Below are 27615 nucleotides of genomic sequence, written 5' to 3' on the forward strand. Positions count from 1 at the left end.
TTCTACGAGCGTTTCTGTGAAGCGTACAGTACATAAAGCGCACGAAACTGGTAATCGCTAGATCGACTGTCATTTCGGTCAATATTTTATTCTTTCTTTTCTGTTCAGTTCAAATACTTACGGAATTTAAATATAACATTCATCAAATATATCCTAATTAACACATCTAATTATCATTTTATGAAAAATGCACGTCATCTTATTTTTAATTGTTGTCATTGCACACAAAAATACAGTTTTCGTTACACACAAAATTATTAATTACCAATCTTTGATAAAAGTTCGTTAATCAGGACTGTATAATTAAACAAATTAAAAATTAATTTATTCTATCTCTTTTATTTTACACTTCACGTAAATGCTCTTAGAACATGCACATTTGTTTGAAAGCTTGTTTCCGCCACTATTCGAACCCAGGCGTCCCGTGTGTGAGCCAAGCAATCTCCCACATAGCCACTCTGCTTGTCGAAAGAACACCACCTTTGTTTAGCATATTCAAAATGACCGGAAAACATCAAAGTCGATTTTATTGAGTATTTGTGAGAGTTGCTTCAAAATGCTTTGGGAGGAACATATTTGAGTTCTGAACTTCACAGGCTATCATAAGGTGGATTGCAATAGCCTCTTATTTTGTCCTTTTCATAACTGAACAGTTTCGGTGTGACTCTGACTCTTATCCAACGGCTGGGGACATGGCCCTCCAAAAAATAACTCATTTAAATATTTGTACATGCGTCAATTTCCAAATCTCACAGCGAAATTTCGGAGAATAAAGTAGCATGAAGAGTAGGAGAGTCGAAAATGGCAAGGAATTCTACAAGGATCAAGCTGCGTTTAATCCAAGGCTCTTTTCATATTCTTGTATGGGCGCCTGCCCATGTGAATGGCTTAGCATCTGATCGGTACCGTTCAAGTCAGGTAAAGTCGCATATTCTCAGGATGGTTGTACCTGCTACCAACAACAAATCCGAAATCGTTCGTAAGTCCACTTTCAGAACAGGCAAGCCACAGAAGATGGAGTAAGTGAAAACAGAAGGGAAAAGACCCTCCATTAAGAGATAAAAAGTACGTGGAAACAATTGAAAGGCACACTATTTGGCTCATTTTCATACCCATTGCCATACTTTTCAGACTTTCGGTCACAGTCGCCTGGCCTGTGTAGCCATTTCCTAGTGTCTGCTCAAAATGAAACATAGTTGAAATACAAATATAAAACAGCCATCGTTTCTTTAGTCGACAGAATAAAAAATGAAATGCAGTTGAATAAAAGAGAACTTATATGACACAACCCGTATAAGTGGTATGAGTATGTTTGGGCTACAGTCAAAACCTACGTTCGTCATACATTTTTAAATTGCAGTTAGCTGGTCTGTCATCCAATCAAGTAGAAGTATTTTATAAATGTAAATGCTTGTTTGACATTACAATAGTGAAGCCATAGTCACAGTACATAATTTTGTTTTGTTTAAAAAGAACGGGTTACATTACCGGTTTCAACGAACTATGTCATCAATTATGTCGGAAAGTAGACATTTAGAAGTAGAGTTAAAAAAAAAAGAGGTGACGTACAGTAGGGAGTAAAATTATATAATAAAATATTTTACTGGAAGAGCGGACTTTCAAATGAGCAGCGTGACACCAAATGTTTCTTGAATATTTATGATTGCAAGCGTTATACTCTTAACTGTAGCGTAAACCTGAGATTTTCCCATACCTCAGCGACTGTGTAGCGCCGGCCGCGGTGGCCGTGCCGTTCTAGGCACTTCAGTCCGGAACCGCGTGACTGCTACGGTCGCAGGTTCAAATCCTGCCTCGGACATGGATGTGTGTGATGTCCTTAGGTTAGTTAGGTTTAAGCAGTTCTAAGTCTAGGGGACTGATGATCTCAGATGTTTAGTCCCATAGTGCTCAGAGCCATTTGAACCATTTGAACCAGTTAGGACTCTCTTGGGGCCGAATGAGCATTTAATTCCTTGTCTGATTGTTTACCTCTTGTAGCTTATAATTTCTTTGGGAGCCTGGCTATACAACAAGTTATCCAGAACTGCTGATTGGTGTCATCCCATGCTGTAAAAGCCTACCTCACATTCTATTGTGTTTTAAACAGAACATGCATATAATTATTCCATTGATTCACTGCTTTCGGTTTCGTGCTTGTGGACTTCCCCCATACCATTTTCTTTCATTTCAAGTGAGTGAAACATCTCCTGTATGTTCGATCTCGGACTTTCAAGTGAGATAGCTTTTATCTGGAGATAGGGAAGCAGTAACAGATAGGGCAGCAGTTTCACTTAATTCTTCTCATTGATTTGACTGAGAATTCTCCATGCTAAAAGTTTAACATTATATTTCACAAGAGCCACAATAATAGGCTATGTGCTGACACTTGATTTCCCGATCCGCCTTCTTTGTCACTGTCACTGTCGTCAACAACACGAACGCGACTCACTACATGAGCTCATTACAGCCCCTGACACGAAACCGGCACACTTTCAATAACACATTCACGCTAAGCGACGGAAAAATGTGCAGCGCACAGGAAGTAATGTAGCAACTGCTGGCGGGGTGCTGCATAGCTCCTTGGGGCGTTCCAACCAGCTCTTTAGTTCCTCGATTTCTCGTCTGTACTCCATGGCCGTTGCTGATGTAGTTCGCCTCCGGCAGGTGAGCACAACCTGAACCCGGAGGAGGTGGACGAGGGCTTCCACGGCACGGGTGGCCCCATGGTGGTACAGCACTTCCCGTACGCGCCGCCGCTCACCGAGTACGTCATCGCCGCCGGAGAGGCCATCGGCTACCGCAGAGGCGACCTCAACGGCCAGAACCAGACGGGCATCAACAGGGCGCAAGCCATGGTCTACCAGGGGCTCCGACACGAGCCCAGCAGGTAACCACATTCTACTCATATGTTTATTTAACCCTTTCGTGGGCAAAATTATTGAGCAGTTTTGTTTAATGAATGGAGAGCAGATAATAGTTAACAGATAGGTATATTTATCATACAGAATATCAAATTTGCTCCAATTGTGAAAGTGAGGTCACACAACAAGGTGGGAAGTATTCTTGCCACTGCCCTTCCTTGGAGTTAAATGACAAAAACAACTTTTTCAATGTATCTCATATTTATTTGATAAATTTACTCCTCTTGTTACAATGATTGTTCATAATTACTTGCCATGAAATTTTCTGAAACATGAGTCTATGCAAAGTGGTATTTGACAATATGTACGAACACAGCGAGTGCTCTTTTCCGCAGCTTTGGTACTACAATGACGGCACGTCCAGTGGGTTTCTCCTAAACTGCGTTGATGCTCCCCTACAGCCACATGACGAAAATCTTCAGGTACTTAACCCCTTTTTGCCAGAAAGACAGGTTTTTGTCCACGCCTTTTTTGGGATGAGAAGCCAGCGATCAATTGTCTGGCTAGATGGATCCTGTATGTGTGCTGATCGTGCTGACCACTTTCTCTTTTACTTATTTTCCACAGGATAAAACTGTTCACTGCAGCAGCGTCCACCAGGAAATAAAATATTCTGTGCCACCATTTTACAGAACGTCTGCCAATAGCATACCTTTCTCGTAATTGATCAAACTTATCGACACCTCCCATTATTTTGTTGTATTCTGCCACAACTTCAGGACAAGAAACCTCTGTACTAGTACCATCCTTGCTTTTCCTTTTCACTGTGGCTGTTTCACATGGGTCATGAATTGAGGACAGGAAAGTGACTGGACGGTTATCCACCCATTTTACTGCAGAAATGGCTCCTTTTGTTTCAAACTGGAATTCCACTCGTTCCAATATTACCTTTTCCTTCATAAATTTGGGTAAATCAGTAGTACTTCCCTTATACTATAGCTTTGAGTAAAAAATCACAAAATGTCACCCAAACGGCACTGAACGGTTCCTCTACAGAGCAACACTCAGCTATACAATGTCTCTGCGTGAAGGTACAGCAAAAACGGCGGGAACTTCCGACTGGAAGTAGTACCCTATACTGTTCACTAGGTAGTGGCACCATACAGAGGTGGGAACTGTGAATCCCACGGGACTAGGAGCGAGTTCATTGTAGTGGGAAGCATGTTTCCCACGGCTCACGAAAGGGTTAACCTAATCAGCTTTCATACTTATCGTAGTTTCTACATAATACTCATCTTAAAAAACAACTACTATTTCGATAAGAAAAACAGTAATAAAATAGTGTTCATAGAATAAAAATGATTTGAATGCATGTAGAGACTCTGTATTGACTAAGAGCTAATAAATTTTACACTATTAGTATCGGTACTATTACTGCTGCTAATACCACTGGTAATAATAATAATAATGATAATAGTGATAGTGAAAGAAACAAATGTACGTGCAAAAGCGATATTTTCTGACATAGCGAGTTCCGAGGGAAACAAACTTTGATAAGCTGCATCATTTAAGAGCACTGTTTTAAAATGAGGAATATCGGTTTGGAAGGAACTTTGTACAAGGACAACGTAGACATAATTGTTGCTTCTGTAGATATGTCATTAATTATGTCTTGAAGCTGGAGATTTTAATCAGTTTTCTGTTATAATGAGCGAGGTCATTCCAGTCAGGTTCGTGCTACTTTATAGGACTTTGAGAAAGCGGCTGAGTGATGACGAGGGACAAAAAAGATTTTCCTCTGATGGGAAAGGGTGTTTCTGCTTCGTTGTTCAGACAAGAACGTTAAGGTCGAGGAGAGATATGAGGGACAGTGTACGCTGATAAGGCAACAGAGCAGACACAGTTCTGTTTGTACAATTTTCCTTATCGGGTCATGGGAGAGATGTAGATGTCTTCTTGTACACTGCAGCCGTGTCCTCATAGACCAGGTGCAGACTATCAGCTCGCTGTTGGGTCACTCTCGTGAAGCATGGGGAATCAAAGTATATAAGTCAGTCCAAGATTGGACTATCTTTCCGTTTCGTCTCAACCATTCAACGTGTTTTGTGTGCAAGATTCCCATTTAATGGTTTTTTGAGTTTAAGAAATGGCTCTAAGCAGTATGGGACTTAATATCTGAAGTCATAAGTCCCATGGACTTAGAACTACTTAAACCTAACATAAGGACGTCACACACATCCATGCCCAAGGCAGGATTCGAACTTACGACCGTAGCGGTCACGCGGTTCCAGACTGAAGCGCCTAGAACCGCTCGGCCACATCGGCCGGCAGCTTTTTACACACGCTGAAAATATTATTCAGCGTACTGATTCTAGTTACTGTTACTCAGTACAGAGAATTTCACAATTTTTATGAGGTATCTAATGGGTAGGAGCTTTCACGACATTACCTAACCGAGTTAAAGTAAACCGACACGAATAATCTACAGAAGAACGAAAGGCTGGTAGACGTCGACATGGGGTAAAATCAGTTTTAGTTCCGGAGATGTGTATAGACACTTAAAGTAATGTTACCCTACGACTTGTCTTAAAAGACAGAGAGGAAAACTGAAATTTATAGCTCTCCTAGATTTAGCAAAACAGTTAATAACGTTGAATGGAAATTCTGAAGCTATGTAGGATTAAATACATCGGGTGAATGGTTATTTACAACTTATATGGAAACCAGAGTCGAGGGACATGAAAAGGATGCACTAGTTGAGAATGGAATGAGAGGGGTTGTAAGAGATTTCAGATGTTATTCGATCTGTACACTGAGCAAACAGTAAAGGAAAGCAAAGAGGGATCTGGAAAGCGAGTTAAAGTTCAGAAAAGAGAAATAAAAGGTTTGCCGATCACACAATGTTTCTGTCAGACACAGGAGAGGACTTTGAAGTAATGTCTAACGGAATGATTAATGTCCTGAAAAGAAGATGTAAGATGAAAAGCAACAAAAGTGAAAGAGGGATAATGGAGTGTAGTCGAATTAAATCAAGTGGTGTTGTATGAACTAAATTAGGAAATGAGGCATTGAAATAAGGCGATGAGTCATTTAAAAAGGCAGATATAATGAGAGTGTAAAATGTAGACTGGGAACAAGTTTTCTGAAAAAAAAAGCACTTAGCATACAAAATAACTTCAAGAGTTATGAAGGTTGTATCTGTTCGACAGATTGAGTAATAAAGAGGTTCTGTATCGATATGGAAAGTCAATTAATTTGTGGTACAACAAGAGTAACAGAAGGGAGAGGCTGAGAAGATATATCCCGAATCCCTATGAAATAGTAAATATGACAATGGCGGTAAATGTGATGTGTACAGGTTGAAGAGGGAGTCCAGGGCATGACAACAGCAAAAATGTTCAACAGGATTTAGGGTGCAGTAGTTATACACATATGAAGATACTTGCAGAACCATCTAATGAGCAAGACTTGTTAGTAGATTATCAATATCGTCATAAGGAAATAGACTGTACGAGGGGCGTTCAGTAAGTAATGCACCACATCTTTTCCTGAAAGCACATTGATTGCATTCAGGATTCCAATACATCATATTATCTCCCATTCTTTTGGCTACGACACCCCATTTTTCAACATAATCTCCGTTCTATGCGACGACCTTATGCCACATTACTGCGAGGGACTGTATACCTGATGGTACCACGCTATTGGTCGACGTGGAGTTACCGTCTTGTTGCATCAATAACCTTCCCATTGGCTATGCACTACTTCCCGCGAAGTGCATTCTTCATTGGGTCAAACAGATGGAAATCGGAAGGTGCGGGATTCGAGTTGTAAGGTGGATGAGGAAGAACAATCCAGTGCAACTTTGTGTGCTCCTCTAGGGTGGTCAGACTGTGTGAGGCCATTTATTGTCGTGGAGAAGTTAACAAAGGTCGTTTGCACTTTGTGAAGTCGTGTCTTTTGTGAAGTCGTGTCTTCCATTTTCTGAGGATAGCATGATACACTTTGGAGTTGATCGTTGCCCCATGACGGAGGTCATCAAACAGAATAAACCATTCAGACCCCCAGAACACCTTCGCCATGACTTTTCCAGCTGAGTGTGTAGCTTTGAAATTTTTCTTTGAAGGAGAAATTGTGTGGCGTAACTCCACGGATAGTCGTTTTGCTTCCTGTTCGAAGTGATGAAACCATGTTTCGTTCCCGTGACGAAGTTCGACAAAAAATTGTCACGATCCGCGCGGATGGTCCTTTGTTGCTCTTTATAGCCTTCTGTTACGCGGCGAGGAAGCTAGCATGCACACACCTTTGAGCACCCCAACTAGTGGACGAGTGTGTCAGCACTACCAACAAAGCCGTCCAATTGACCAGCGAGGTGTCTGATTGCGATCCGTCGATCACCTCGAATGAGAGGTTCGCACGTTACAACATTGCAGGAGTCACAGCCGGTCGGCACGCGGGAGATCGGACAGGTTTGCGCGGTCTTGCTGCGGTGATGACAGAAGTCTCGCCCACAGACTCACCGTGCTTTTGTACACTGCGAGTTCTCAGTAGAAATTCTACAAGCGCCTATCGATATTTGCGATGCTCTTGTTTTCCGTCTAAAGAAACTCGAAGACAGCTCTCTGCTTGGAAGGCACCTCCGTTACAGACGCCATTTTCAAGGCTACATATAGCGCCGCCATCTACCGGAACTCCATGGAGCTGTAGGAGCTGAAGCAGGAATATTGTCCTATGTCCCTCACTAAAGTCCGCATTTTTGCAACCGAAATTGTTCGAGAAAAACTGCGATACATTATTTGTTGAAAGCCCTTCCTTAAAGAAGATTTGCGTATATTCGTGCTATTATAGAATGAGACATTAACTGTAACGCCTTCGTGGACACCGTGGTGCCTGCTGTGCTCTGACGCACACGCCCGGTAGCTGATCCCGCGCTCACTTGCAGGTCGTACCTGAGGCCGGCGGCGGACAGCCGCGACAACATCGAGGTGGGCATCAACGCGCACGTGACCAAGGTGCTGATCGACCCCGCGACCAAGAAGGCGTACGGCGTGCAGTACCTGGACTCGAACGGCACGCAGCACACGGTGCAGGCGCGCCGCGAGGTGGTGCTGTCGGCGGGCGCCATCGGCTCCCCGCAGCTGCTGCTTCTGTCCGGCGTGGGCCCCGCCGACCACCTGGCCAGCGTCGGCGTCGATCTGGTGCACGACCTGCCCGGCGTCGGCCAGAACCTGCACAACCACGTCTCCGTGGGCGTCGGCTTCTACATCAACGACTCTTCCACTGAGGTGCTCACCAACTACTCCATCGCCGAGTTCCTCACCAACCGCGACGGACCCATGTCCAGCACCGGGCTCACACAGACCACCGGCTTCTTCCTCTCTTCCTACGCCACCAACGGAGTTCCCGACCTGCAGGTACTTCCAGTTCACTGGTATATGCTTCAAATGACTCTGAGCACTATGGGACTTAACTGCTGAGGTCATCAGTCCCCTAGAACTTAGAACTACTTAAACATAACTAACCTAAGGACATCACACACATCCATGCCCGAGGCAGGATTCGAACCTGCCACCGTAGCAGTCGCGTCGTTCCAGACTGAAGCGCCTAGAACCGCTCGGCCACCCCGGCCGGCTCTCTGGTATATCCAGGCCTCATAGGTATTTATACAGGGTGTTACAAAAAGGTACGGCCAAACTTTCAGGAAACATTCCTCACACACAAGTAAAGAAAAGATGTTATGTGGACATGCGTCCGGAAACGCTTAATTTCCATGTTAGAGCTCATTTTAGTTTCGTCAGTATGTACTGTACGTCCTCGGTTCACCGCCAGTTGACCCAACTGAAGGAAGGTAATGTTGACTTCGGTGCTTGTGTTGACATGCGACTCATTGCTCTACAGTTTTAACATCAAGCACATTAGAACGTAGCATCAACAGGTTAGTGTTCATCACGAACGTGGTTTTGCAGTCAGTGCAATGTTTACAAATGCGGAGTTGGCAGATACCCATTTGACGTATGGATTAGCACGGGGCAATAGCCGTGGCGCGGTACGTTTGTATCGAGACAGATTTCCAGAACGAAGGTGTCCCGACAGGAAGACGTTCGAAGCAATTGATCGGCGTCTTAGGGAGCACGGAACATTCCAGCCCATGACTCGCGACTGGGGAAGACCTAGAACGACGAGGACACCTGCAATGGACGAGGCAATTCTTCGTGCATTAGGGTTATCCCTAATGTCAGCGTCAGAGAAGTTGCTGCTGTACAAGGTAACGCTGACCACGTCACTGTATGGAGAGTGCTACGGGAGAACCAGTTGTTTCCGTAGCATGTACAGCGTGTGCAGGCACTATCAGCAGCTGATTGGCCTCCACGGGTACACTTCTGCGAATGGCTCATCCAACAATGTGTCAATCCTCATTTCAGTGCAAATGTTCTCTTTACGGATGAGGCTTCATTCCAACGTGATCAAATTGTAAATTTTCTCTATCAACATGTGTGGGCTGACGAGAATCCGCACGCAATTGTGCAATCACGTCATCAACACAGATTTTCTGTGAACGTTTGGGCAGGCATTGTTGGTGATGTCTTGATTGGGCCCCATGTTCTTCCACCTACGCTCAATGGAGCACGTTATCATGATTTCATACTGGATACTCTACCTGTGCTGTTAGAACATGTGCCTTTACAAGTACGACACAACATGTGGTTCATGCACGATGGAGCTCCTGCACATTTCAGTAGAAGTGTTCGTACGCTTCTCAACAACAGATTCGGTGACCGATGGATTGGAGAGGCGGACCAATTCCATGGCCTCCACGCTCTCCTCACCTCAACCCTCTTGACTTTCATTTATAGGGGCATTTGAAAGCTCTTGTCTACGCAACCCCGGTACCAAATGTAGAGACTCTTCGTGCTCGTATTGTGGACGGCTGTGATACAATACGCCATTCTCCAGGGCTGCATCAGCGCATGAGGGATTCCATGCGACGGAGGGTGGATGCATGTATCCTCGCTAACGGAGGACATTTTGAACATTTCCTGTAACAAAGTGTTTGGAGTCACGCTGGTACGTTCTGTTGCTGTGTGTTTCCATTCCATGATTAATGTGATTTGAAGAGAAGTAATAAAATGTGCTCTGACATGGAAAGTAAGCGTTTCCGGACACATGTCCACATAACATATTTTCTTTCTTTGTGTGCAAGGAATGTTTCCTGAAAGTTTGGCCGTAACTTTTTATAACAACCTGTATAAATCAACAGTAAATGCTGGGGATTTTTCCAACGATATATTTGTCGCTATATGAAAATCTTCGTCTACACTCCGCAGGCGACGTTACAGTGTGTGGCGGAAAGTACTTTCTTCACAATTGTTACTTTTACCTTTACATTAATGGTCTTTTCTCGAGATATACATAGGAGCAAGCAGTACGAGGGTGAGTCAAATGAAAACATTAAATATTTTTTTAAATGTTATTTATTGTGCAGAAGTGATACAAAGTTGTATCACTTTTCAACATAATCTCCTCCACGCTCAATGTAAGTCTTCCAGCGCTTACAAAGTGCATACATTCCTTTAGAAAAAACCACTCATGAACCGCGTGGCGTACCTCTTCATCAGAACGGAACTTCTTTCCTCCCAATGCGTCTTTGAGTGGTCCAGACATATGGAAATCACTTGGGGCAAGGTCTGGTGAGTATTGTGGATGAGGAAGACACTCAAAATGCAGGTCTGTGATTGTTGCTACTGTTGTACGGGCAGTATGGGCCTCGCATTGTCATGTTGCAAAGGGATACCAGCTGACAGCAATCCACGTCACTTTGATTTGATTGCAGGCCGCAGATGATTTTTTAGGAGATCTGTGTATGATGCACTGGTGGCAGTGGTCCCTCTAGGCAGGTAATGCTCCAAAATGACGCCTTTTTCGTCCCAAAAGAGAGTCAGCATGACCTTCCCTGCTGATGGTTCTGTTCGAAACTTCTTTGGTTTTGGTGATGAGGAATGGCGTCATTCTTTGCTCGCTCTCTTCGTTTCCGGCTCGTGGAGCTGAAACTAGGTTTCGTCCTCAGTAACGATTCTTGCAAGGAAGCCATCACCTTCTCGTTCAAAGTGCCGAAGAAGTTCTTCACGAGCATCAACACGTCGTTCTCTCATTTCAGGAGTCAGCTGCCGTGGCACCCATCTTCAGACACTTTGTGAAACTGGAGCACATTATGCACAGGGTGGTGTGCTGACCCATGATTAATCTGTAAACATGCTGCAGTGTCATTCAGTGTCACTCGGCGGTTTTCCTTCACCATGGCTTCAACTGCTGCAATGTTCCGTGGAGTCACAACTCATTGTGCCTGACCTGGACGAGGTGCATCTTCCACTGAAGATTTGTGAACTTCCCGCTCCATTCGTAGACTTGCTGCAGTGACAAACATGCATCACCGTACTGAACCTTCATTCGTCGATGAATTTCAATAGGTTTCACATCTTCACTACGCAAAAACCGAAGAACAGAACACTGTTCTTCCCTGGTGCAAGTCGCAAGTGGGGCAGCCACTTTATACTGACTCTGAGACGGTGTGTGTTTATCTGCACTATGCTGCCACCTACAGGCCATTCTACACGCTGTTTGTAGCACGCTTACCAACTTACAGCATAACGGCGCGAAATTTCGATTTGTTATTACAGATTTAAGGTTTTCATTTGACTCACCCTTGACTTTTCTACGAACGTACGCTCTCGGAATTTTAACAGTAAACCACATCGTGATGGAGTTCGCTTCTCTTCAGCGTCTTTCACTGGGGTTGGCTGAGGATCTTTGTGACGCTTTCGCGCTTACTAAACAAGCCTGTAACGAAACGTGCTGCTCTTCTTTGGATGTTCACTATTTCCTTTATCAATCCTAACTGGTACGCATCCCAGACTGACGAGCAATATTCGAGTATTGGTCGAACGAAGATTTTGTAAGCTACGGTACCTCCTTCGTGGGTGGACTAGAGTTCTTGTGCATTCTTCCAATGAATCTCAGTGTTGCAACTGCCTTACCTGCGATTAGTTTTATGTGATCGCCCCACTTTAAACTGATCCGTACCCTTATTTCTAGGTATATTAAAAATATGACTGCTTGCAGTGGTTGTTCTGCAATAGTGTAATCATATATATCACTAACGTCGATTTGCAGTAGGGTTTTAGAACATATACTGTATTCGAACATTATGAAGGAAAGTCATCAGATGATCAAAACGACTTGCAAAATGATTTACGTAAGATATGTGTATGGTGCGAAAAGTGGCAGTTGACCCTGAATAGAGAAAAGTGTGAAGTTATTCACATGAGTACTAAAAGAAATCAGATAAATTTCGATTACGTGATAAGTCACACAAGTCTGAGGGCTGTAAATTCAACTAAATACTGAGGGATTACAATTACAAATAACCTAAATTGGAACGATCACATAGATAATATTGTGGGCAGAGCAAACCAAAGACTGCGATTCATTGGCAGAAAATTTAGAAGGTGCAACAGGTCTACCAAAGAGACTGCTTACACCACGCTTGTCCGCCCTAGTCTGGAGTATTGCTGTGCGGTGTGGGATCCGCATCAGGTGGGACTGACGGATGACTTCTAAAAAGTACAAAGGAGGGCAGCTCGTTTCGTATTATCGCGAAATAGGGGAGATAGTGTCACAGACATGATGCGTGAATTGGAGTGGCAATCATTAAAACAAAGGCGTTTTTCGTTGCGACGGGATCTTTTCTCCTCCGATTGCGAAAACATTCTGTTGGCACCCACCTACATAGGGGGAAATGATCATCACGATAAAATAAGAGAAATCAGGGCTCGCACAGAAAAATTTAAGTGCTCGTTTTTCCCGCGTGCCGTTCGAGAGTGGAACGGTAGAGAGACAGCATGAAGATGGTTCATTGAACCCTCTGCCAGGCACTTTATTGTGAATAGCAGAGTAATCACGTAGATGTAGATGTAGATATATGATTGGTCCTCCTGCCGTGCTGTGTGCAGCATTTCACATTTGTTTAGCTGACAATGCTTGCTCTAAGTATCAATCCTGTGCGGGTCTTCTTGTACTTCGATGTAATTATCTGGTGTTGTAACTTCTCTGTATAAAATAACATCATCTGTCAAAAGCGTTACGAAGCTCCTGATGTTTTCCGATTGGTGATTTCTGTATATTGTGAAAAGTAATGTTTGCTAGAAACTCTTCAGTCCAGGCACACAGCTAGTCTGAAATTCCGTAACATATTACTTTGTCAATTTTATAAACATTTTAACTTTCTACGCAGCATTCACCATTCGACTATAAGGCTCACTGTTTTTGGATGCAGTGGAAACTTTGGTTGATGTAAACACGTCCTAGTCATTACTATGATCACCAGTGTTGCGATATATTTTAACAAATGTTCCTGGAACATATTGAAATGCTAGGTCGTTTTCCTTTTATACCCTTAACGTCGCGCCAAGTATATGTTTATATCACGTGACTGTGATGATTATCTTTCAGTCGTAGTTTTGTTTCTTTGTTGTGGATGAATATGGATGAAAGCAAGGGAAATGCAGAATTCCAGTGATGGCACATTGCGTTGTGTAATCTAGTTGATTATCACCGAATGTACCTCCAAATTTTTGCTTCCATTCAATATAGCACAGTGTATGCATTTCTGGCAGTTACTGTGTTTAACCAGCGCATGTCCGCTTCAGGGCAGTTTTCCTACAGCAGCTGACACATTCTTCAGTCCAGCCAGCCAACAACACTCGCCAGTTGTCCACGCTCACTGTGAGTGTCGAAGTAATCGCGGTCTTATTGTTACTTCATTTCTATGCACGTCTCCTTACAGTAGACTATCTGCTTCATCTACGACTTCCACAGACCCTACTACGACTCTTCATTCCATTATATATTCACTACAGTGATTTGACGTTCACTGCTGGATAAAGGTCTTTTCAGAACTATTCTATAGATTACGGTTGTAAATGAAATGTAGCCATGTTGCTTGTGCATGTTTTCTGAAGGCATCCACCAATTAGGCCGTCGTCACGGTTTTTTCATCTCTTGGAATATAGCAGGGAACCTTTTTTGCTTTACCAAAAGCACTCCAGTCCACGTTAGCTCTTCAGTTTACTTCTTTTTCCTGTCCATCCAGCCGTTGTCTTCAACTGCCCTAAAAAATCATATGTTTGTTCAAAGACTTCACGTTAATTTCTACTATTTTATTTTCGGTAAGTCCATTGTACATTATTTTTCTCTTGCTTTAACTGATTTTCAAGTCTTCTTTCAAGATTGCTTTACTAGAAGCAAAAGGAACAATGTCGTCAACGAAACGACGGTTTTTTTACATATGTTCAATTAACAAGCAGCCCTTTTTCGTTTTTCCAGTTTAACCGGAATACAGTTTAACCGGAATAATCATAACAGTTTTGTTCATGCTAAATATTTTCGTTCAGTTTTGAATTTATCAGTGTCCCTGTTAAGTTTCGTGCTATTATAGCTCTATCAAGTCGTAGTTCCTGAAGAGGTGTTGGCACAAGTTTTATTGAAACCGAGTCAAAGCGTTCATTCGAGCTAATTACTCCATTCTTTAATGGCGTTCCCTTCTTAGTGATGACACACTGCGCTGCATCCTGTTCCAAAGCCAGTCTTTCTTCATCACCCGGTTGAAACCCAATGTTTTGAATGTTGTGATTTCAATACTTTTTACTTGTCTAAGCCACAGAGATAAATTAGATCAAAATATGCTATGGATGCTATTCAAAATGCTTTCCAGGGACTCTGACAGTGCTGTAGTTATAATAACGTACTTGAAGATAGAATTTTGCAAAATTATCGTTAAAAATGGCCACGTAGGTGCATTTCTTGCTCTCTCGGTAGAAAACTATGGTGAACCGAATACCAACAACCGTATTTCGGAGACTTTTCGTGGATATTTTGTGAGTAGTTTGGTATAAGTGGTTCACTACAGAGTAATAGTGGAATAATGACGTATTCGGTTTGCCAAACCAATGACTTTTGGTACTGAGAAAATACCCTCATAGTAGTGAGAAAGAAATTGTTGTTGTTGTGGTCCTCAGCCCGAAGACCGGCTTTATCAAGCTCTCCACGCTACTCTATCCTGTGCAAACCTCTTAAATCTTGGAATGACTGCTACAACCCACATCTATTTGAACCTGTTTACTGTACTCGTCTCTTCGTCCCCTCTGCAGTTTTCACTCCCGTACACTTCCCTCCAATACTGAACTGACGATTCCTTGATGTCTCAGAATGTGACTTGTCAACCGATGATTTCTTTTTGTCAAGTTATGCCAAAAATTTCTTTTCTGTTCAAAACATTAGTTACGCTCTCTACCCATCTAATCTTCAACATTCTTTTGTAGCACAACATTTAAAAAGCTTCTACTCTTTTCTCGTCTGAAATCTTATCGTTTACGTTTCACTTCTGTTCATGATTACACATCAGATAAATGGCTTCAGAAAAAACTTACCAGCACTTAAATTTGCATCCGCCGTTAACAAGTTTCTCTTCTTCAGAAAAGCTTTTCTTGCCATTGCTTAGCTACATTTCGTATTCTCTGTAGTTCAGCCATTATCAGTTATTTTACTCCCATACAGAAAAACTCATCTACTACCTTTAGTCCCTCGTTTCATAATCTAATTCCGTCAGCATTCGATTACATCCCATTGCACTTGTTATGCTTCCGTCAATGTTGTCAATGTTCATCTCATATCCTCCTTTCGTGGCGATGTCCATTCTGTTCAGCTGCTCTTCCGATATACAGGAGGATTCAGCTGCCCCTACCGCTGGGTGTTAAGCTACCCACAACACTTTCAAATACCACGTACAAATTTTCATATTCTCTCACTCACTACATGCAAACTGTTAGCCCCATAGAAAAAATGTTCATTTTTTCAGTAGGACTAATAGGTTATGCAAGGTGAGTGAGAGGATATCAAAATCTCACACATGGTTTTTGAAGGAGTTGCGGGCTTCATAAGACACAGAGGTAAGGGCAGCTCAATCACCTTGTATTACATCCAAAATGTACTACTCATTCCGTCTTCAGGCCGCGAGTGGCCTACAGGGACCATCCGACAGCCGTGTCATCCTCAGCGGAGGATGCGAATAGGAGGGGCTTAGGGTCAGCACACCGCTCTCCCGGTCGTTATGATGGTATTCTTGACCGAAGCCGCTACTATTCGGTCGAGTAGCTCCTCAATTGGCATCACGAGGCTGAGTGCATCCCGAAAAATGGCAACAGCGCATGGTGGCCTGGATGGTCACCCATCCAAGTGCCGACCACGCCCTACAGCGCTTAACTTCGGTGATCTCACGGGAACCGCTGTAGCCACTGCGGCAAGGCAAAATGTACTACACAAAACAAGAAGTAATGCAGCAACCCTCAGACGTAACATGTACACCTTTTTCACAGTGTGTTACAAATGTTTTGCCAGTGTGCAGTATAGTAAACGATAAGTGTAGAACTGTTCTCTTACGTGTATTGTTCAAATTGTGGACCACCATCATAAGGCCGGTAGCGCAGCAACTGTTAAATAAATAGTATGCTAAGATGTTAGTAGTTCTAGACATAACCTACTGGTGAGTAAAATGTTCCTAAGCAACCTCCGAAATTTCATCGGTGAAGTTCGAGTTCACCTTGTAACGTCTGGGATTCCACTAGGACCTTTTTGTCTCCCTATCTCTCGGTTCCCACTTTGACGTGGAAAATTCACGAGGAACACGTGTCCGCAGGTGTTCTTCGACGGCTACAGCGCGCGTTGCTCGGCCACCGGCAACCCCTTGGAGTGCACATCCGGAGAGATCGCAGACGACTGCGGCAAGCGCTACATCAGCGCGCGGCCAACCAACGTGATCCCGCTCAGCCGCGGCTACCTGCGCCTCAACTCGTCCAACCCACTCGACTACCCCATCCTGCAGCCCAACTACCTGCAGGAGGACCAGGACGTCCAGGTGCTCGTCGATGGCATCAAGATCGTCATCAGGATGACCGAGACTGAAGCCCTCCAGCAGTGGGGATTCCAGATCAACGATCTGCCCGTCGACGGCTGCGAGGACCTCGAATTCGGTTCTGACAGGTAACAGTGGTATCACAACAACAGCTTTTGTGATGCTTGACAACTATATCCAGATTGTTAGAACCGAAGCAACTCTCGACTTCTGCAGGCTGGTCTGGCAGCTAACACCTGCGAGAACAGAGTGTTATATTAGTCCTTGCTAGATTACTTCAGACGTTTCAATGAGAGAAACAGAATTTCTTGGGCAGTTATTTTGAGTTCCTGTTGTGGCTAATTTGTCTTTAGTTTAATCCATGTCTTGACAGTGGAAAGGTAGAGAATAACCCATCTAAAAGTATTTATCGACTGTGTGTCGAGCATCTTTCTCTTTTAAGTATTCAGTTTCACGCCTATTTTGGTCATTACCGTGTGTTCCTGTCTTGTACCAACATTGTTGTTGTTGTGGTCGTCAGTCTGAAGACTGATTTGATACAAGTCTCCATGCTACTCTATTCTGTGCAAGCATCTTCATCGCCGAACAACTCCTGCAACTCCTTCTGAATCTGCTTGCTGTATTCATCTCCTGTCTCCCTCTAATATTTTTACTCCTGCCCCCTACGTGACCACGTTTTCGTTCAATACTAAACTGGTGATCCCTTGATGTCTCAGAAAGTGTCCTACCACCGATCTCTTAGTAAGGTTGTGCACAAATTTCTTTTCTGCTCAGTTCTATTCAGTACCTCATCATTAGTTATGTGTTCAAGACATCTAATCTTCAGCATTCTTCTGTAGCACCACGTGTCAAAAGACTATCCTTTTCTTGTCAACTGTTTAGCGTACGTGTTTCACTACCATACATGGCTACTCTCCGTACAAATACTCTTAGAGGAGACTTCCTAACCCTTAAATCTGTATTCGATGTTAACAAATTTTTCTTCTTCACAAACGCTTTTCCCGCCATTGCCAATCTACGTTTTATATCCTCTCCACTTCGGCCATAAACAGTAATATTGCAGCCCAGATAGCAAAACTCATCTACTACTTTAACTGTCTCGTTTCCTAATACAATTCCCTCAGCATCACCTGAGGTAATTCTACTACGTTAAACTAATTTTTTTTTTTTTGCTTTTTGTTGATGTTCATCTTATATTTTCCTTTTAAAACACTGTACACTTCGTTCAACTGCTCCTCCAAGTCTATTGTTGTCTCTGGTAGAAATACAATGTCGTCGGCAAACCTCGAAGTTTGCCTTTTGAGAGGAACTCGAATTAATGTTTTCTTTGCATACAATTCCCTTCGCAATGTTCGTTCGAAAACTGGTTGTGATGGCCCTGAATTCGTTGATAACAGCAATTATGAGGTCCTTTTACATAAAAGTCAACATTTACAAAAAACAGAAATTTGAGGAAACTCATTTTATTGAACTTCTTGAACACTGCACATTGCTTATGCTTTACAAAATTATATTTCACAGATAGACTCTAGATACATAGTACAACGGTGGAAAAACATTTCTATGAGCTTTCAGTTGAAAATAAAAAAATATGTAAAAATCACGGACTTTTTCCAAAACTGAAACATACAAATTAATTATTTTGTAGCACTAATGTTCTATTTTATTTCAACCTTCTTCACAAATAGTAATTTACCTGCATTTTTTCATTAAGGTACTGTACTTCATTATTTTCATTGTCGTGTTCATCGCGACATTCTAGAGCATTACTATAGAACTGTCGGGCTTCTCCTAACAATATATCAAACAATCCCTTTAGTTTCTTTACATCGTCAGCTTTTTTGACATTCACATGCTTTCAAGATTTTATGAAAGGAGATTGATCGACGTCCTTCAAACCACGTTATTTTCTGAACTTCCAGCAATGATCGGAGAGGAAAAGTTCGTTGTTTCAACTTTGCATATGACACTGCGTTTTTTTCTTTTAAATATATAAGAATTACAATTGTAGCTTCTCTTTTATTAAACTGTTAAGTGGTCTTTAAATCGTACACAGGCCACTTCTCACCCAGAACCATACGGGTACTACGGTTGCTCATGATAGTGTGATGGAAATGTTATGGTTTTAACTTTTCTCAATTCCTTTTTTTATGGTATCAAATATTCTTGCTGTGGACACAAATTACCACTGATTGGGGAAGAGGGTAGTGAGATACCTTGTCGAAAACTAACAATAAACGTCTGCCATAAGCAGTAGATCACATTTGGCAAAACTAGTTTTTACAGGTACCGAGTTTAAAACAATTTCACAGTTTTGTGTGGAAGATGAAACAGATGAATAGTAAGTTCTAACAAAATCCGTGTACTGCAATAGATTTATCTCATTTAGAAGTTTAGAAATAAGTGTGTAACTCATTTTTGCAAATTTTATATTTGTTGAGTTTGTTTGGTTTAAACCCGACGATCATTGACGATGCGTGACACTCGTGCCCGCTAACTGTCGGTTACCATTTTTTTACTACCACCGCGTTATATATGTGTGAATGAGAGACCATTTCTTGTAAACATATTGTTCGGCCCGCGGTGATACACGAACAAGTCGGGCGGCTGCGCTGAGTGTGTGGTCACGGTCACGTTCAAAGACGATAATTCCTGTCATTATTCCACATCCATCTTGCTGCGCGGATTCCATACAACCAACTAGCACGTACATACCACTTCTATCTTTGAGTTAGCAGTACACGGTTACACGAACGCCTGGTAGTTGTACAGCAATTACAGTGCTCCAAAGGGACCAGTGTGTTCTTTCAAGGGGCTTCTCTGGGGTGCTTGCCAAACATGTAGTCGATGAACTCAGTCCTGAGCATGAGGCATCGCGTAATGACAAAAAGCTTGGTTTTGACAGCTACTGGGCGTGCGTGGTGAAGCGGGCGACGGGTGCCGAGAACCACCAGGCGGGCACCTGCAAGATGGGCCCCGCGTCCGACCCGCTGGCCGTGGTAGACGAGCGCCTGCGGGTGCACGGCGTCTCCAGCCTGCGCGTCGTCGACGCGTCCATCTTCCCGCGCGTGCCCAACAGCAACCCTACGGCCGCCATCGTGATGGCCGCAGAGAAGCTGGCCGACATGATCAAGGAGGACAACGCGGACACCAGTGGCTCCAGCTCCAGCGGCTCCAACGGCTCCAACGGCTCCAGCCAGCCCGTCTGGCCCGGCGTCAGCGACGGTTATGGCGGCTCGGGCAGCAACTGGGGCGGCAGCTCAGGCAGCCACCACGGTGAAGCCCCCCACCACTCGGCACATGACGCTCATCACGACAAGCCCTGGGTGAGAGCCAGACTACGTACTAATTTCCACAGTGAGAATAGCAGATTCTGACTCTTCCTACACCTACACTCATTCTCCTCAGATCTCGAAAACTGCTTTGCACATTTCACGATTATAAGAATATTCCGATCTAGAATGAGATTTTCACTCTGCAGCGGAGTGTGCGCTGATATGAAACTTAGTGGCAGATTAAAACTGTGTGCCGGACCGAGACTAGAACTCGGGACCTTTGCCTTTCGCGGGCAAGTGCTCTACCAACTGAGCTACCGAAGCACGACTCACGCCCCGTCCTCACAGCTTTACTTCTGCTAGTACCTCGTCTCCTACCTTCCAAACTTTACAGAAGCTCTCCTTTCTTCCAGGAGTGCTAGTTCTGAAAGGTTCGCAGAAGAGCTTATGTGGAGTTTGGGAGGTACGAGACTAGGTACTGGCAGAATTGAAGCTGTGAGGACGGGTCGTGCGTCGTGCTTGGATAGCTCAGTTGGTAGAGCACTTGCCCGCGAAAGGCAAAGGTCCCGAGTTCGAGTCTCGGTCCGGCACACAGTTTTAATCTGCCACTAAGTTTCAATATTCCGATCTGTTATACCGTGGTCTAATACATTTCCTCTGGAAACCCAATGTTTCGTACCCATCTGCGGTGGACGTCTTCAAGGGGGTTGCAGTTTCTTTGCGGGTCCGATATACACACTGGCTACTGATTGAAGTAAAATTTCATTTCCGCGTGCTCCCGTGCATAGCAGTGACGTCACGGTGGGAACTTCCCAAAAATTCATTCGGTAACGGAGTAACAGCCCGGAATATTTAGCAAAGTGTACATGAAATGAATTTCGCAATTTTGAGCAGCATTCCAGTACAGAACACGCATTTCGTGAAGTGCACAATTTCGAGCTTTTTACATAAAGGCCAGTCAATCTTTGTGTAAGACTAATATTTCGTCAAAATCTAACTAGACAGTACAGTAAATTTTAGCAGATAACACTTTCTTCGTACAGAACCTTGTCGTTTCCGAAAAGTGTAAGATTATAACTGCCACTACCCGCTAACTCTATGGTATTTAATTTGTACGTAAGTTATTTTACTTTTTATTTTGTCGCAATCACACGAGCATTTCGCAATACTGTAACCACTTTCTACGATTCAGCGGTAATCTTTCGGCTAGTGCACGTGCTGCAAACCGTTTCTGTTGCGTTATCAAAATTACTAAAAGAAACAGTAGTAAGTCTATCACTTTATATCCAAGATTGTATATCATTCTGAACAGTAGCGGCTTATTACACTTCCACGTGGGGCTCATCCGAAATAACTTTTTCAAAAAATGGTCAAATGTGTGTGAAATCTTATGGGACTTAGCTGATAAGGTCATCAGTCCCTAAGCTTACACACTACTTAACCTAAATTATCTTAAGGACAAACACACACACTCATGCCCGAGGGAGAACTCGAACCTCCGCCGGTACCGAAATAACTTTATGATAGGTGTCCTAGATGAAGGGATGTGTTTATATAGGCGCAACCCGGTGTAAACAGGGTGTTACAAAAACCAGCGGTAAAACTTCAGGAATGTCTTCCTTATATAACAAGAAGAAAAAAAGTCTGATAAACATGGGTCCTAATATGCATGTGTCAAGTGACATGAGCACTTCTTCATCTTCGATAGCGTGAAACAAATCTCCTCTACCGTTAGCTTATTGCCCTCCATATTTTCGGGGGAGAGAGTATGGACCAGATCAAGAAAAAAGAATCGAATAAACATAGGCTCTAAAATGCATACTTTAAGAGCTATGAGCTCTTGCTGATTTTCGCTGCTGTGAAACACATCTCTTATATAGAACACGTGTTCGTAGTTTTTAAGGTGTGCATTTTAGAGCCCATGTTTACTCGATAGCTTTTTCTTGTTTTTACATGAGGAATCCATTCTTGAAGATATGTTGTAGATTTTTGAAACACCCAGTATATTGAATGAACACGGATTTTCTTCGGCAGGTGTCGCTGTAGTACTTAATTAAAACGTTTTCGAAAGCGTAAAACTTAAATGCATCTAGTTACCACTGCTCTCTTTCTTAGGATGTTATGTCCGAAGCGGTCAAGTTATGTTTCACGGTGTCTTCGTAATAACTGTTTGAATGAAGAAAGATTAGTATTTATTGGCCTGTAAAGGAAGAGCAAATGCTCAGATTGGTTAAGTTGCAGAAGGAAATCTAGCTGAGAACTTCAGTCGACGCTTTGACAGATGCCAAATCACTGTGATGTAGTTGCCATTTCTGCGGGAACTTCTCAGAACAGCATCGTTTAGCTGATGTACCATTGCATTCAGTGAATCCACACAAGAGGTGCATAACGACCAACTCTTCATATTGCTGTATATCATTGTTAACATACAACTAACACTGCCGCAAAAAGGAAACCGATACAGAATCGAGCAGTACTGAATAGAAGCTTGAGGGCGAAGAGTAAAGTGGGTATTTCTGTGGTCAGCAGAAAGTACCATGAGCGAATGGGAAAAGGTTGTTTCTAAACGACACAAACAGCACATACTGTCCATACTTATACTGTTGTGCAGATATTTTCAGTATAATACAGATACAAAGATAAATGGGCGTAAGAAATAAAAGAAAACGCAATTACTGTGTAATGAGCCACCAGAGACCACGAGTCCCTTCTATTAAAATGCTCATAAAATATCTCTGAACAGCCTCCGAAATGTCGGTGGAGATGAGGTGCATTATGTATAACTATTATGTTAGACGCCAATATGACGGTATCTACAATTCTTTCGTTCTCTCAGTCGTATCGAGAGTTTGAGTACAAATACTTCTATATTTTGACAGTTCGCTCATTTGAAGACATTACAGCTGCACAATTAATGGACAGTACATAGATTCTGTTCATTAAAGTTAATCCTGTCTTTGAGGAACAGCCGTGCAACGAACGAGTTTGCCAATTATTGACTAGGTACCAAAGCATTTATCGTTGCAACAAGAAATTGAAAATAAATATAACAATATAACACAGATGACCAGGGAAAGCTCTTAAGACAACGCAGTTACTTCAAAGCTGTATTTAGACAGACAGTGATAGAATGTTTTTCAGGTCTCAGGTCACTACAAAAGAGGTTAACGGTCATGCAGAAACCTATAGACATTTTTCGGTGAATTTGCCCGTCGTCCTTTGAAGCTTTTAAACATAAAAATCAATGGATTAGACGACATGTTAGAGTTTATTAAAGTTTCATCCATATTTAATGAGGACATTCACATACCACGGTACTGGAAAGGGTCTCCGTATTGTTATCATTTACTTACAAATGAGCCTTAGAAACTCGAAGTCTTCCGCAAAATAATTATACCCCGTTATTTCATTCACAAGTTGTCTTGGCGTATTCCATAGTTTTGAGATGTTTTTCATCCACAATGTACTATCCATCATGCAGTGATAATTTCCGAAGCCTTCTGCAACGACAGCTCCACATGAACTTCACGTTCACACGTGTTGGCGTTTTGTTCCACGTTATGGTTAATAATTCTGCCTTCCTTTTTCCACAGGATGCACATCACTTGTGGCCGTCTCACAGCAGTGCCGGCATCGTCTGGGGATGATACAGCACAGCAATAGCTCAACACTAGGCTTGCTACCGTACTGTAACTCGAAGCTATACAAGTTTAAATAAAAGCTAAATATTATGAAAATACGGACATGTTTTGTTTATTCCTTCAACCTCACTTTCGCAAGCAAACAACATCCTTTATCCACTTCGGGCCTTGATTCTATGGTATATAAAAGAAAGATGTAAGTGTTAAGAAAAATATTTTACTTTTGTTGACTCAGCGTGTGACTCAGTGAGGATCAGTTTCAGGTTTGCAAGCGGACGAGTAACAAAATTTGTATTCATATCACGACATCGTGAAATTACATACGAAATGAACATGTCTTACTGCCAGATTGGAAGCATTTCCCTACGGCGGGGTTCATTATTCCATGTTACGAGACTGTCAGTTCATAGCCGCAGCTGCAGTCCTACAAACTACTGAAGATAAGTAATTTCATGTGTTTCTTGAATGATAATCCTTCTCTCTAACAGTGTGCCGTACAGCATATTATTGAAACCTGGACTCCTTCAGCTCCTATCAACTCGGCCTCCTACTTATTTGCATTTAGTAACGAGCTGAAAACACCCACGCGTTTTGTGCCTCTAAACAGTGAGATCAATACATTTGACGTGAACTTAGGGCCATTGTCCTACACTATGACTTCAGGCACACCTTCGAGGCAATAATAGAGGACAACACCTGAACTGTGCTACATGACGTTGTCGGGTTCATTGGCACAGTAAAAGGAAATTTCCTAAAAGAGTGTACCACAATCAGCCAACGGTTGTTCCAAAAAGGAAACGCAAAGTCTATGTCCACACGTTGCCATGGCGATTGCGACTTAAACCAAGAAGAAAATTTTTGTGGTGGAGCGGACTGATTTTCCGTACATGCGTGACACTGTGACGTCATCTGTTTTATTTGGGTGTCCATACCCTGCCAAGTACAGTGTCGATGCGCTAACTGTTTCGTTCGAACAGTCCCCCAGTGTCCTTGGTGAAGTAACTGCAACACTTCTTTTTGGAAAGCTTTGGGGATCAACGCACGTGACTGTCCTCTGTCAGTATGAACAGGAATCACTCATTGCTGTATAGCGAGGCTAAGCCAAAGTGCAAAGTATCGGCGCACTACGGAGTTCTGTATGCTATGTAATGAACAAAACCAAGATGTGCGAATGTATCTTAGCAAAATATTCAAATATGAATCAGCTGCCGTGGCCTGTGCTATTTTCCTATAGTTCAGAGGAAAGGATTGAAGCAACTGAGAACGTGAGCATCGATGTGACAATAAGATGCAGCAGAAGCGTCAAAGTCTGCATCAGGGCCAATCGGAAGACGTGAAAGTGAGTCCGCGTTACCATGTTGAGCTGTCGAACGATACACAATCTCGTACTGGTATTGAGACAACAACAAAGTCCATTTATTGCAATTTTGGGCAGTCCGTACAGGAACAGGCGTCATCGGACGAAACAAGGACTGCAGTGGCTTGTGATCCTTCAGTAAGTAGAATTTTATGCCATACAAATAGTGGTGGAATTTGCTGACACCATACACAATAGCCAATGCCTCTTTCTCTATTTGCGAATAGTTACACTGAGCTTTGGACAACACTTTTGATGCGACACCAATAGGCCTTCCTTTATCAACAAATCTGTGCGATTCCGTAAGAGGAAGCGTCAACTTGCGACACAACTGGTTTGTCAGGATCAAAGTGAACGAAGCATCGGTCACTGAGCAAGTTTTTGAAAAGCTTCTTGGCACTCGTATGTCCAAACAAAGGGGACGTTCTTGCGACGCAAGCGATACAGTCGAGCTGCGATTTTTGCAGCATTCGACATGATCTGAATATAATAGTTCATTTTCCCTAAGACTGACTGCAATTCTGTGACATTGCGAGGCACTGCAAGGTCACCTATGGCTAACAAATGTGACTGAAGAGGATGTACACCTTGACTGTTTATGACATGACCAACGTACTGCAACTCAGGTTAAAAGCCGGCCGAAGTGGCCGTGCGGTTAAAGGCGCTGCAGTCTGGAACCGCAAGACCGCTACGGTCGCAGGTTCGAATCCTGCCTCGGGCATGGATGTTTGTGATGTCCTTAGGTTAGTTAGGTTTAACTAGTTCTAAGTTGTAGGGGACTAATGACCTCAGCAGTTGAGTCCCATAGTGCTCAGAGCCATTTGAATTTTTTTCAGGTTAAAAGAAAATCGCACTTGTCGAGTTTACACTTTAGTCATGCATCAAATAAAACGCGAGAAAAAGCACGCAAATTTGCAATGTATTCTTCAGGTGTACGATCTGCTAATGACGATATCGTCCAAATAGTTTGAAGAGTTTGGTACTTGAGCAGTCAGCTGTTCCATATACCGTTGGAAAATGGCAGGTGGAGAAGGGTTGTCAAAAGGCAAATACAAATATTTAAAGAAGCCCAAATGAGTGTTCACAACACACACGGTTCGAGATTCTTCATCCAGTAGTATCAGAAGATACACGTCGTGGAAATCAGTTTTTGAAAAGTTGCGACCAGCGCCTAATCTATCCACGAGATACTCTGCGCGTGGCAATGGATAAGTATCAATCACAGTTTGTGGGTTGACTGTAAACGTAAAGTGAACACAGAGGCGACTGCGACCTGAAGGTTTGGGGATCAAAACCAGTGGAATTGTCCATTGACTGGCTTGTATGGGAGCAATAGCTCCGCTATATTGCGATTCTTTAAGTTCAGCAGCCACATTGTCCTATAATGCAATGGGAAGAGTTCTGGCCCAGCAAAATTTCGGCTGAGCATTGTCTTCCATAATAATATGTGCAACAAAATTGTGTCTGCCTTAACCTTCAGAAAAGAATTCAGGGAATTATTTCAGCAAGCTACCTACATTGTCTTTTGTATTGAATGCAGTCACTGATAACACATTGTCCTGAATTTGAAAGCCAAACAAATCAAACGAATCAAGGCGAAATATGTTCTCACAATCGCATGATTGTAGCACAGTGAAAGTCACAGTTCTAGTATGTGAGCGATACATGATAGGCAAAGTACATTTTCCGAGAATGGGAATGTCTTGGCCATTACAAGCCGTCAGGTGCGTTCTAGTTTTAGACAGGAATAGGGAGCCTAACAGTTCATACGATTAAGCAATGTAACAGAGGCACCCGTGTCCTACTGAAATTTCACACGTTTTCCACCAAGATGCAAATGAACAAAAAGTTTGTTGGACTGGCGTAGCACTGAAGAAACTGTTTGCTTGCTAGTTTTGCTAATGCCTGCAGCAGGCTCAGAGTACACTGCCTGTCATTACATGGGCCTTGTGACTAGATTTTTGTGAGGGTGGAATTCTTAAGTTTGATCCGTTGCAAATATACGGATTGTACGCCACCTTTCTTGCCACAAGCGTAACACTGTGCTTGTCTGGACGATCTTGGTGTTTGTGCCGTGAATAACACTGAGGGCGTGTCTTAATTCTGTTCACTGATGTAGCCGCCTGTTTAGAGAACTGTTTATGCGGCTTGGTGCTGCTCACTGGGTCGTGTGAGAGCAAGGGACGATTCAACCAGACAAACTGGTGGCTGCTCAAATGTATCGGCCGCTACGGCACCTAAATCATACTGATATAGAATTTGCACTATGTAATGAAATGATGGATCTGACTATTTAAAAATCCGTTCTCTAAGTTTGACATCAGTTACATTGTACACGATTGCATCACGCAACATAACATCTGAATATAAAGCACCACAAGCACATTTGAATTTGCATTTCTTGGCCATACCCTGCAAATCTGTTACCCACTCGCGATAAGTTTGTTTTGATCTTTACTTGCAATGAAAGAATTGGTACCTAATTGCCACCACATTCAGTTGTTGGTCATAATTGTTA

The 27615-nt window shown here is 42.9% G+C and overlaps 1 protein-coding gene and 1 non-coding gene across 2 annotated transcripts in view; both read left to right on the forward strand.

Annotated features, from left to right (window-relative positions):
* The window catches only part of LOC124795182 (glucose dehydrogenase [FAD, quinone]-like), a 38758-nt gene extending 14920 nt beyond the window's left edge, over positions 1-23838 (forward strand). The window contains exons 4-8 of the mRNA XM_047259082.1: positions 2665-2887; positions 7804-8275; positions 16609-16952; positions 19730-20150; positions 23693-23838. Coding sequence (XP_047115038.1) covers positions 2665-2887; positions 7804-8275; positions 16609-16952; positions 19730-20150; positions 23693-23746 — 1514 coding nt within the window. The 3' untranslated portion in view covers positions 23747-23838. The remainder of the gene's footprint in view (positions 1-2664; positions 2888-7803; positions 8276-16608; positions 16953-19729; positions 20151-23692) is intronic.
* Positions 20616-20690, forward strand: Trnas-cga. Its single transcript has one exon. It is a non-coding gene; the product is annotated as a tRNA-Ser (tRNA).
* Positions 23839-27615: the final 3777 nt, after the last annotated feature.

Source organism: Schistocerca piceifrons, chromosome 4, assembly GCF_021461385.2.
Source record: "Schistocerca piceifrons isolate TAMUIC-IGC-003096 chromosome 4, iqSchPice1.1, whole genome shotgun sequence".
Classification (NCBI taxonomy): Eukaryota; Metazoa; Arthropoda; class Insecta; order Orthoptera; family Acrididae; genus Schistocerca; species Schistocerca piceifrons.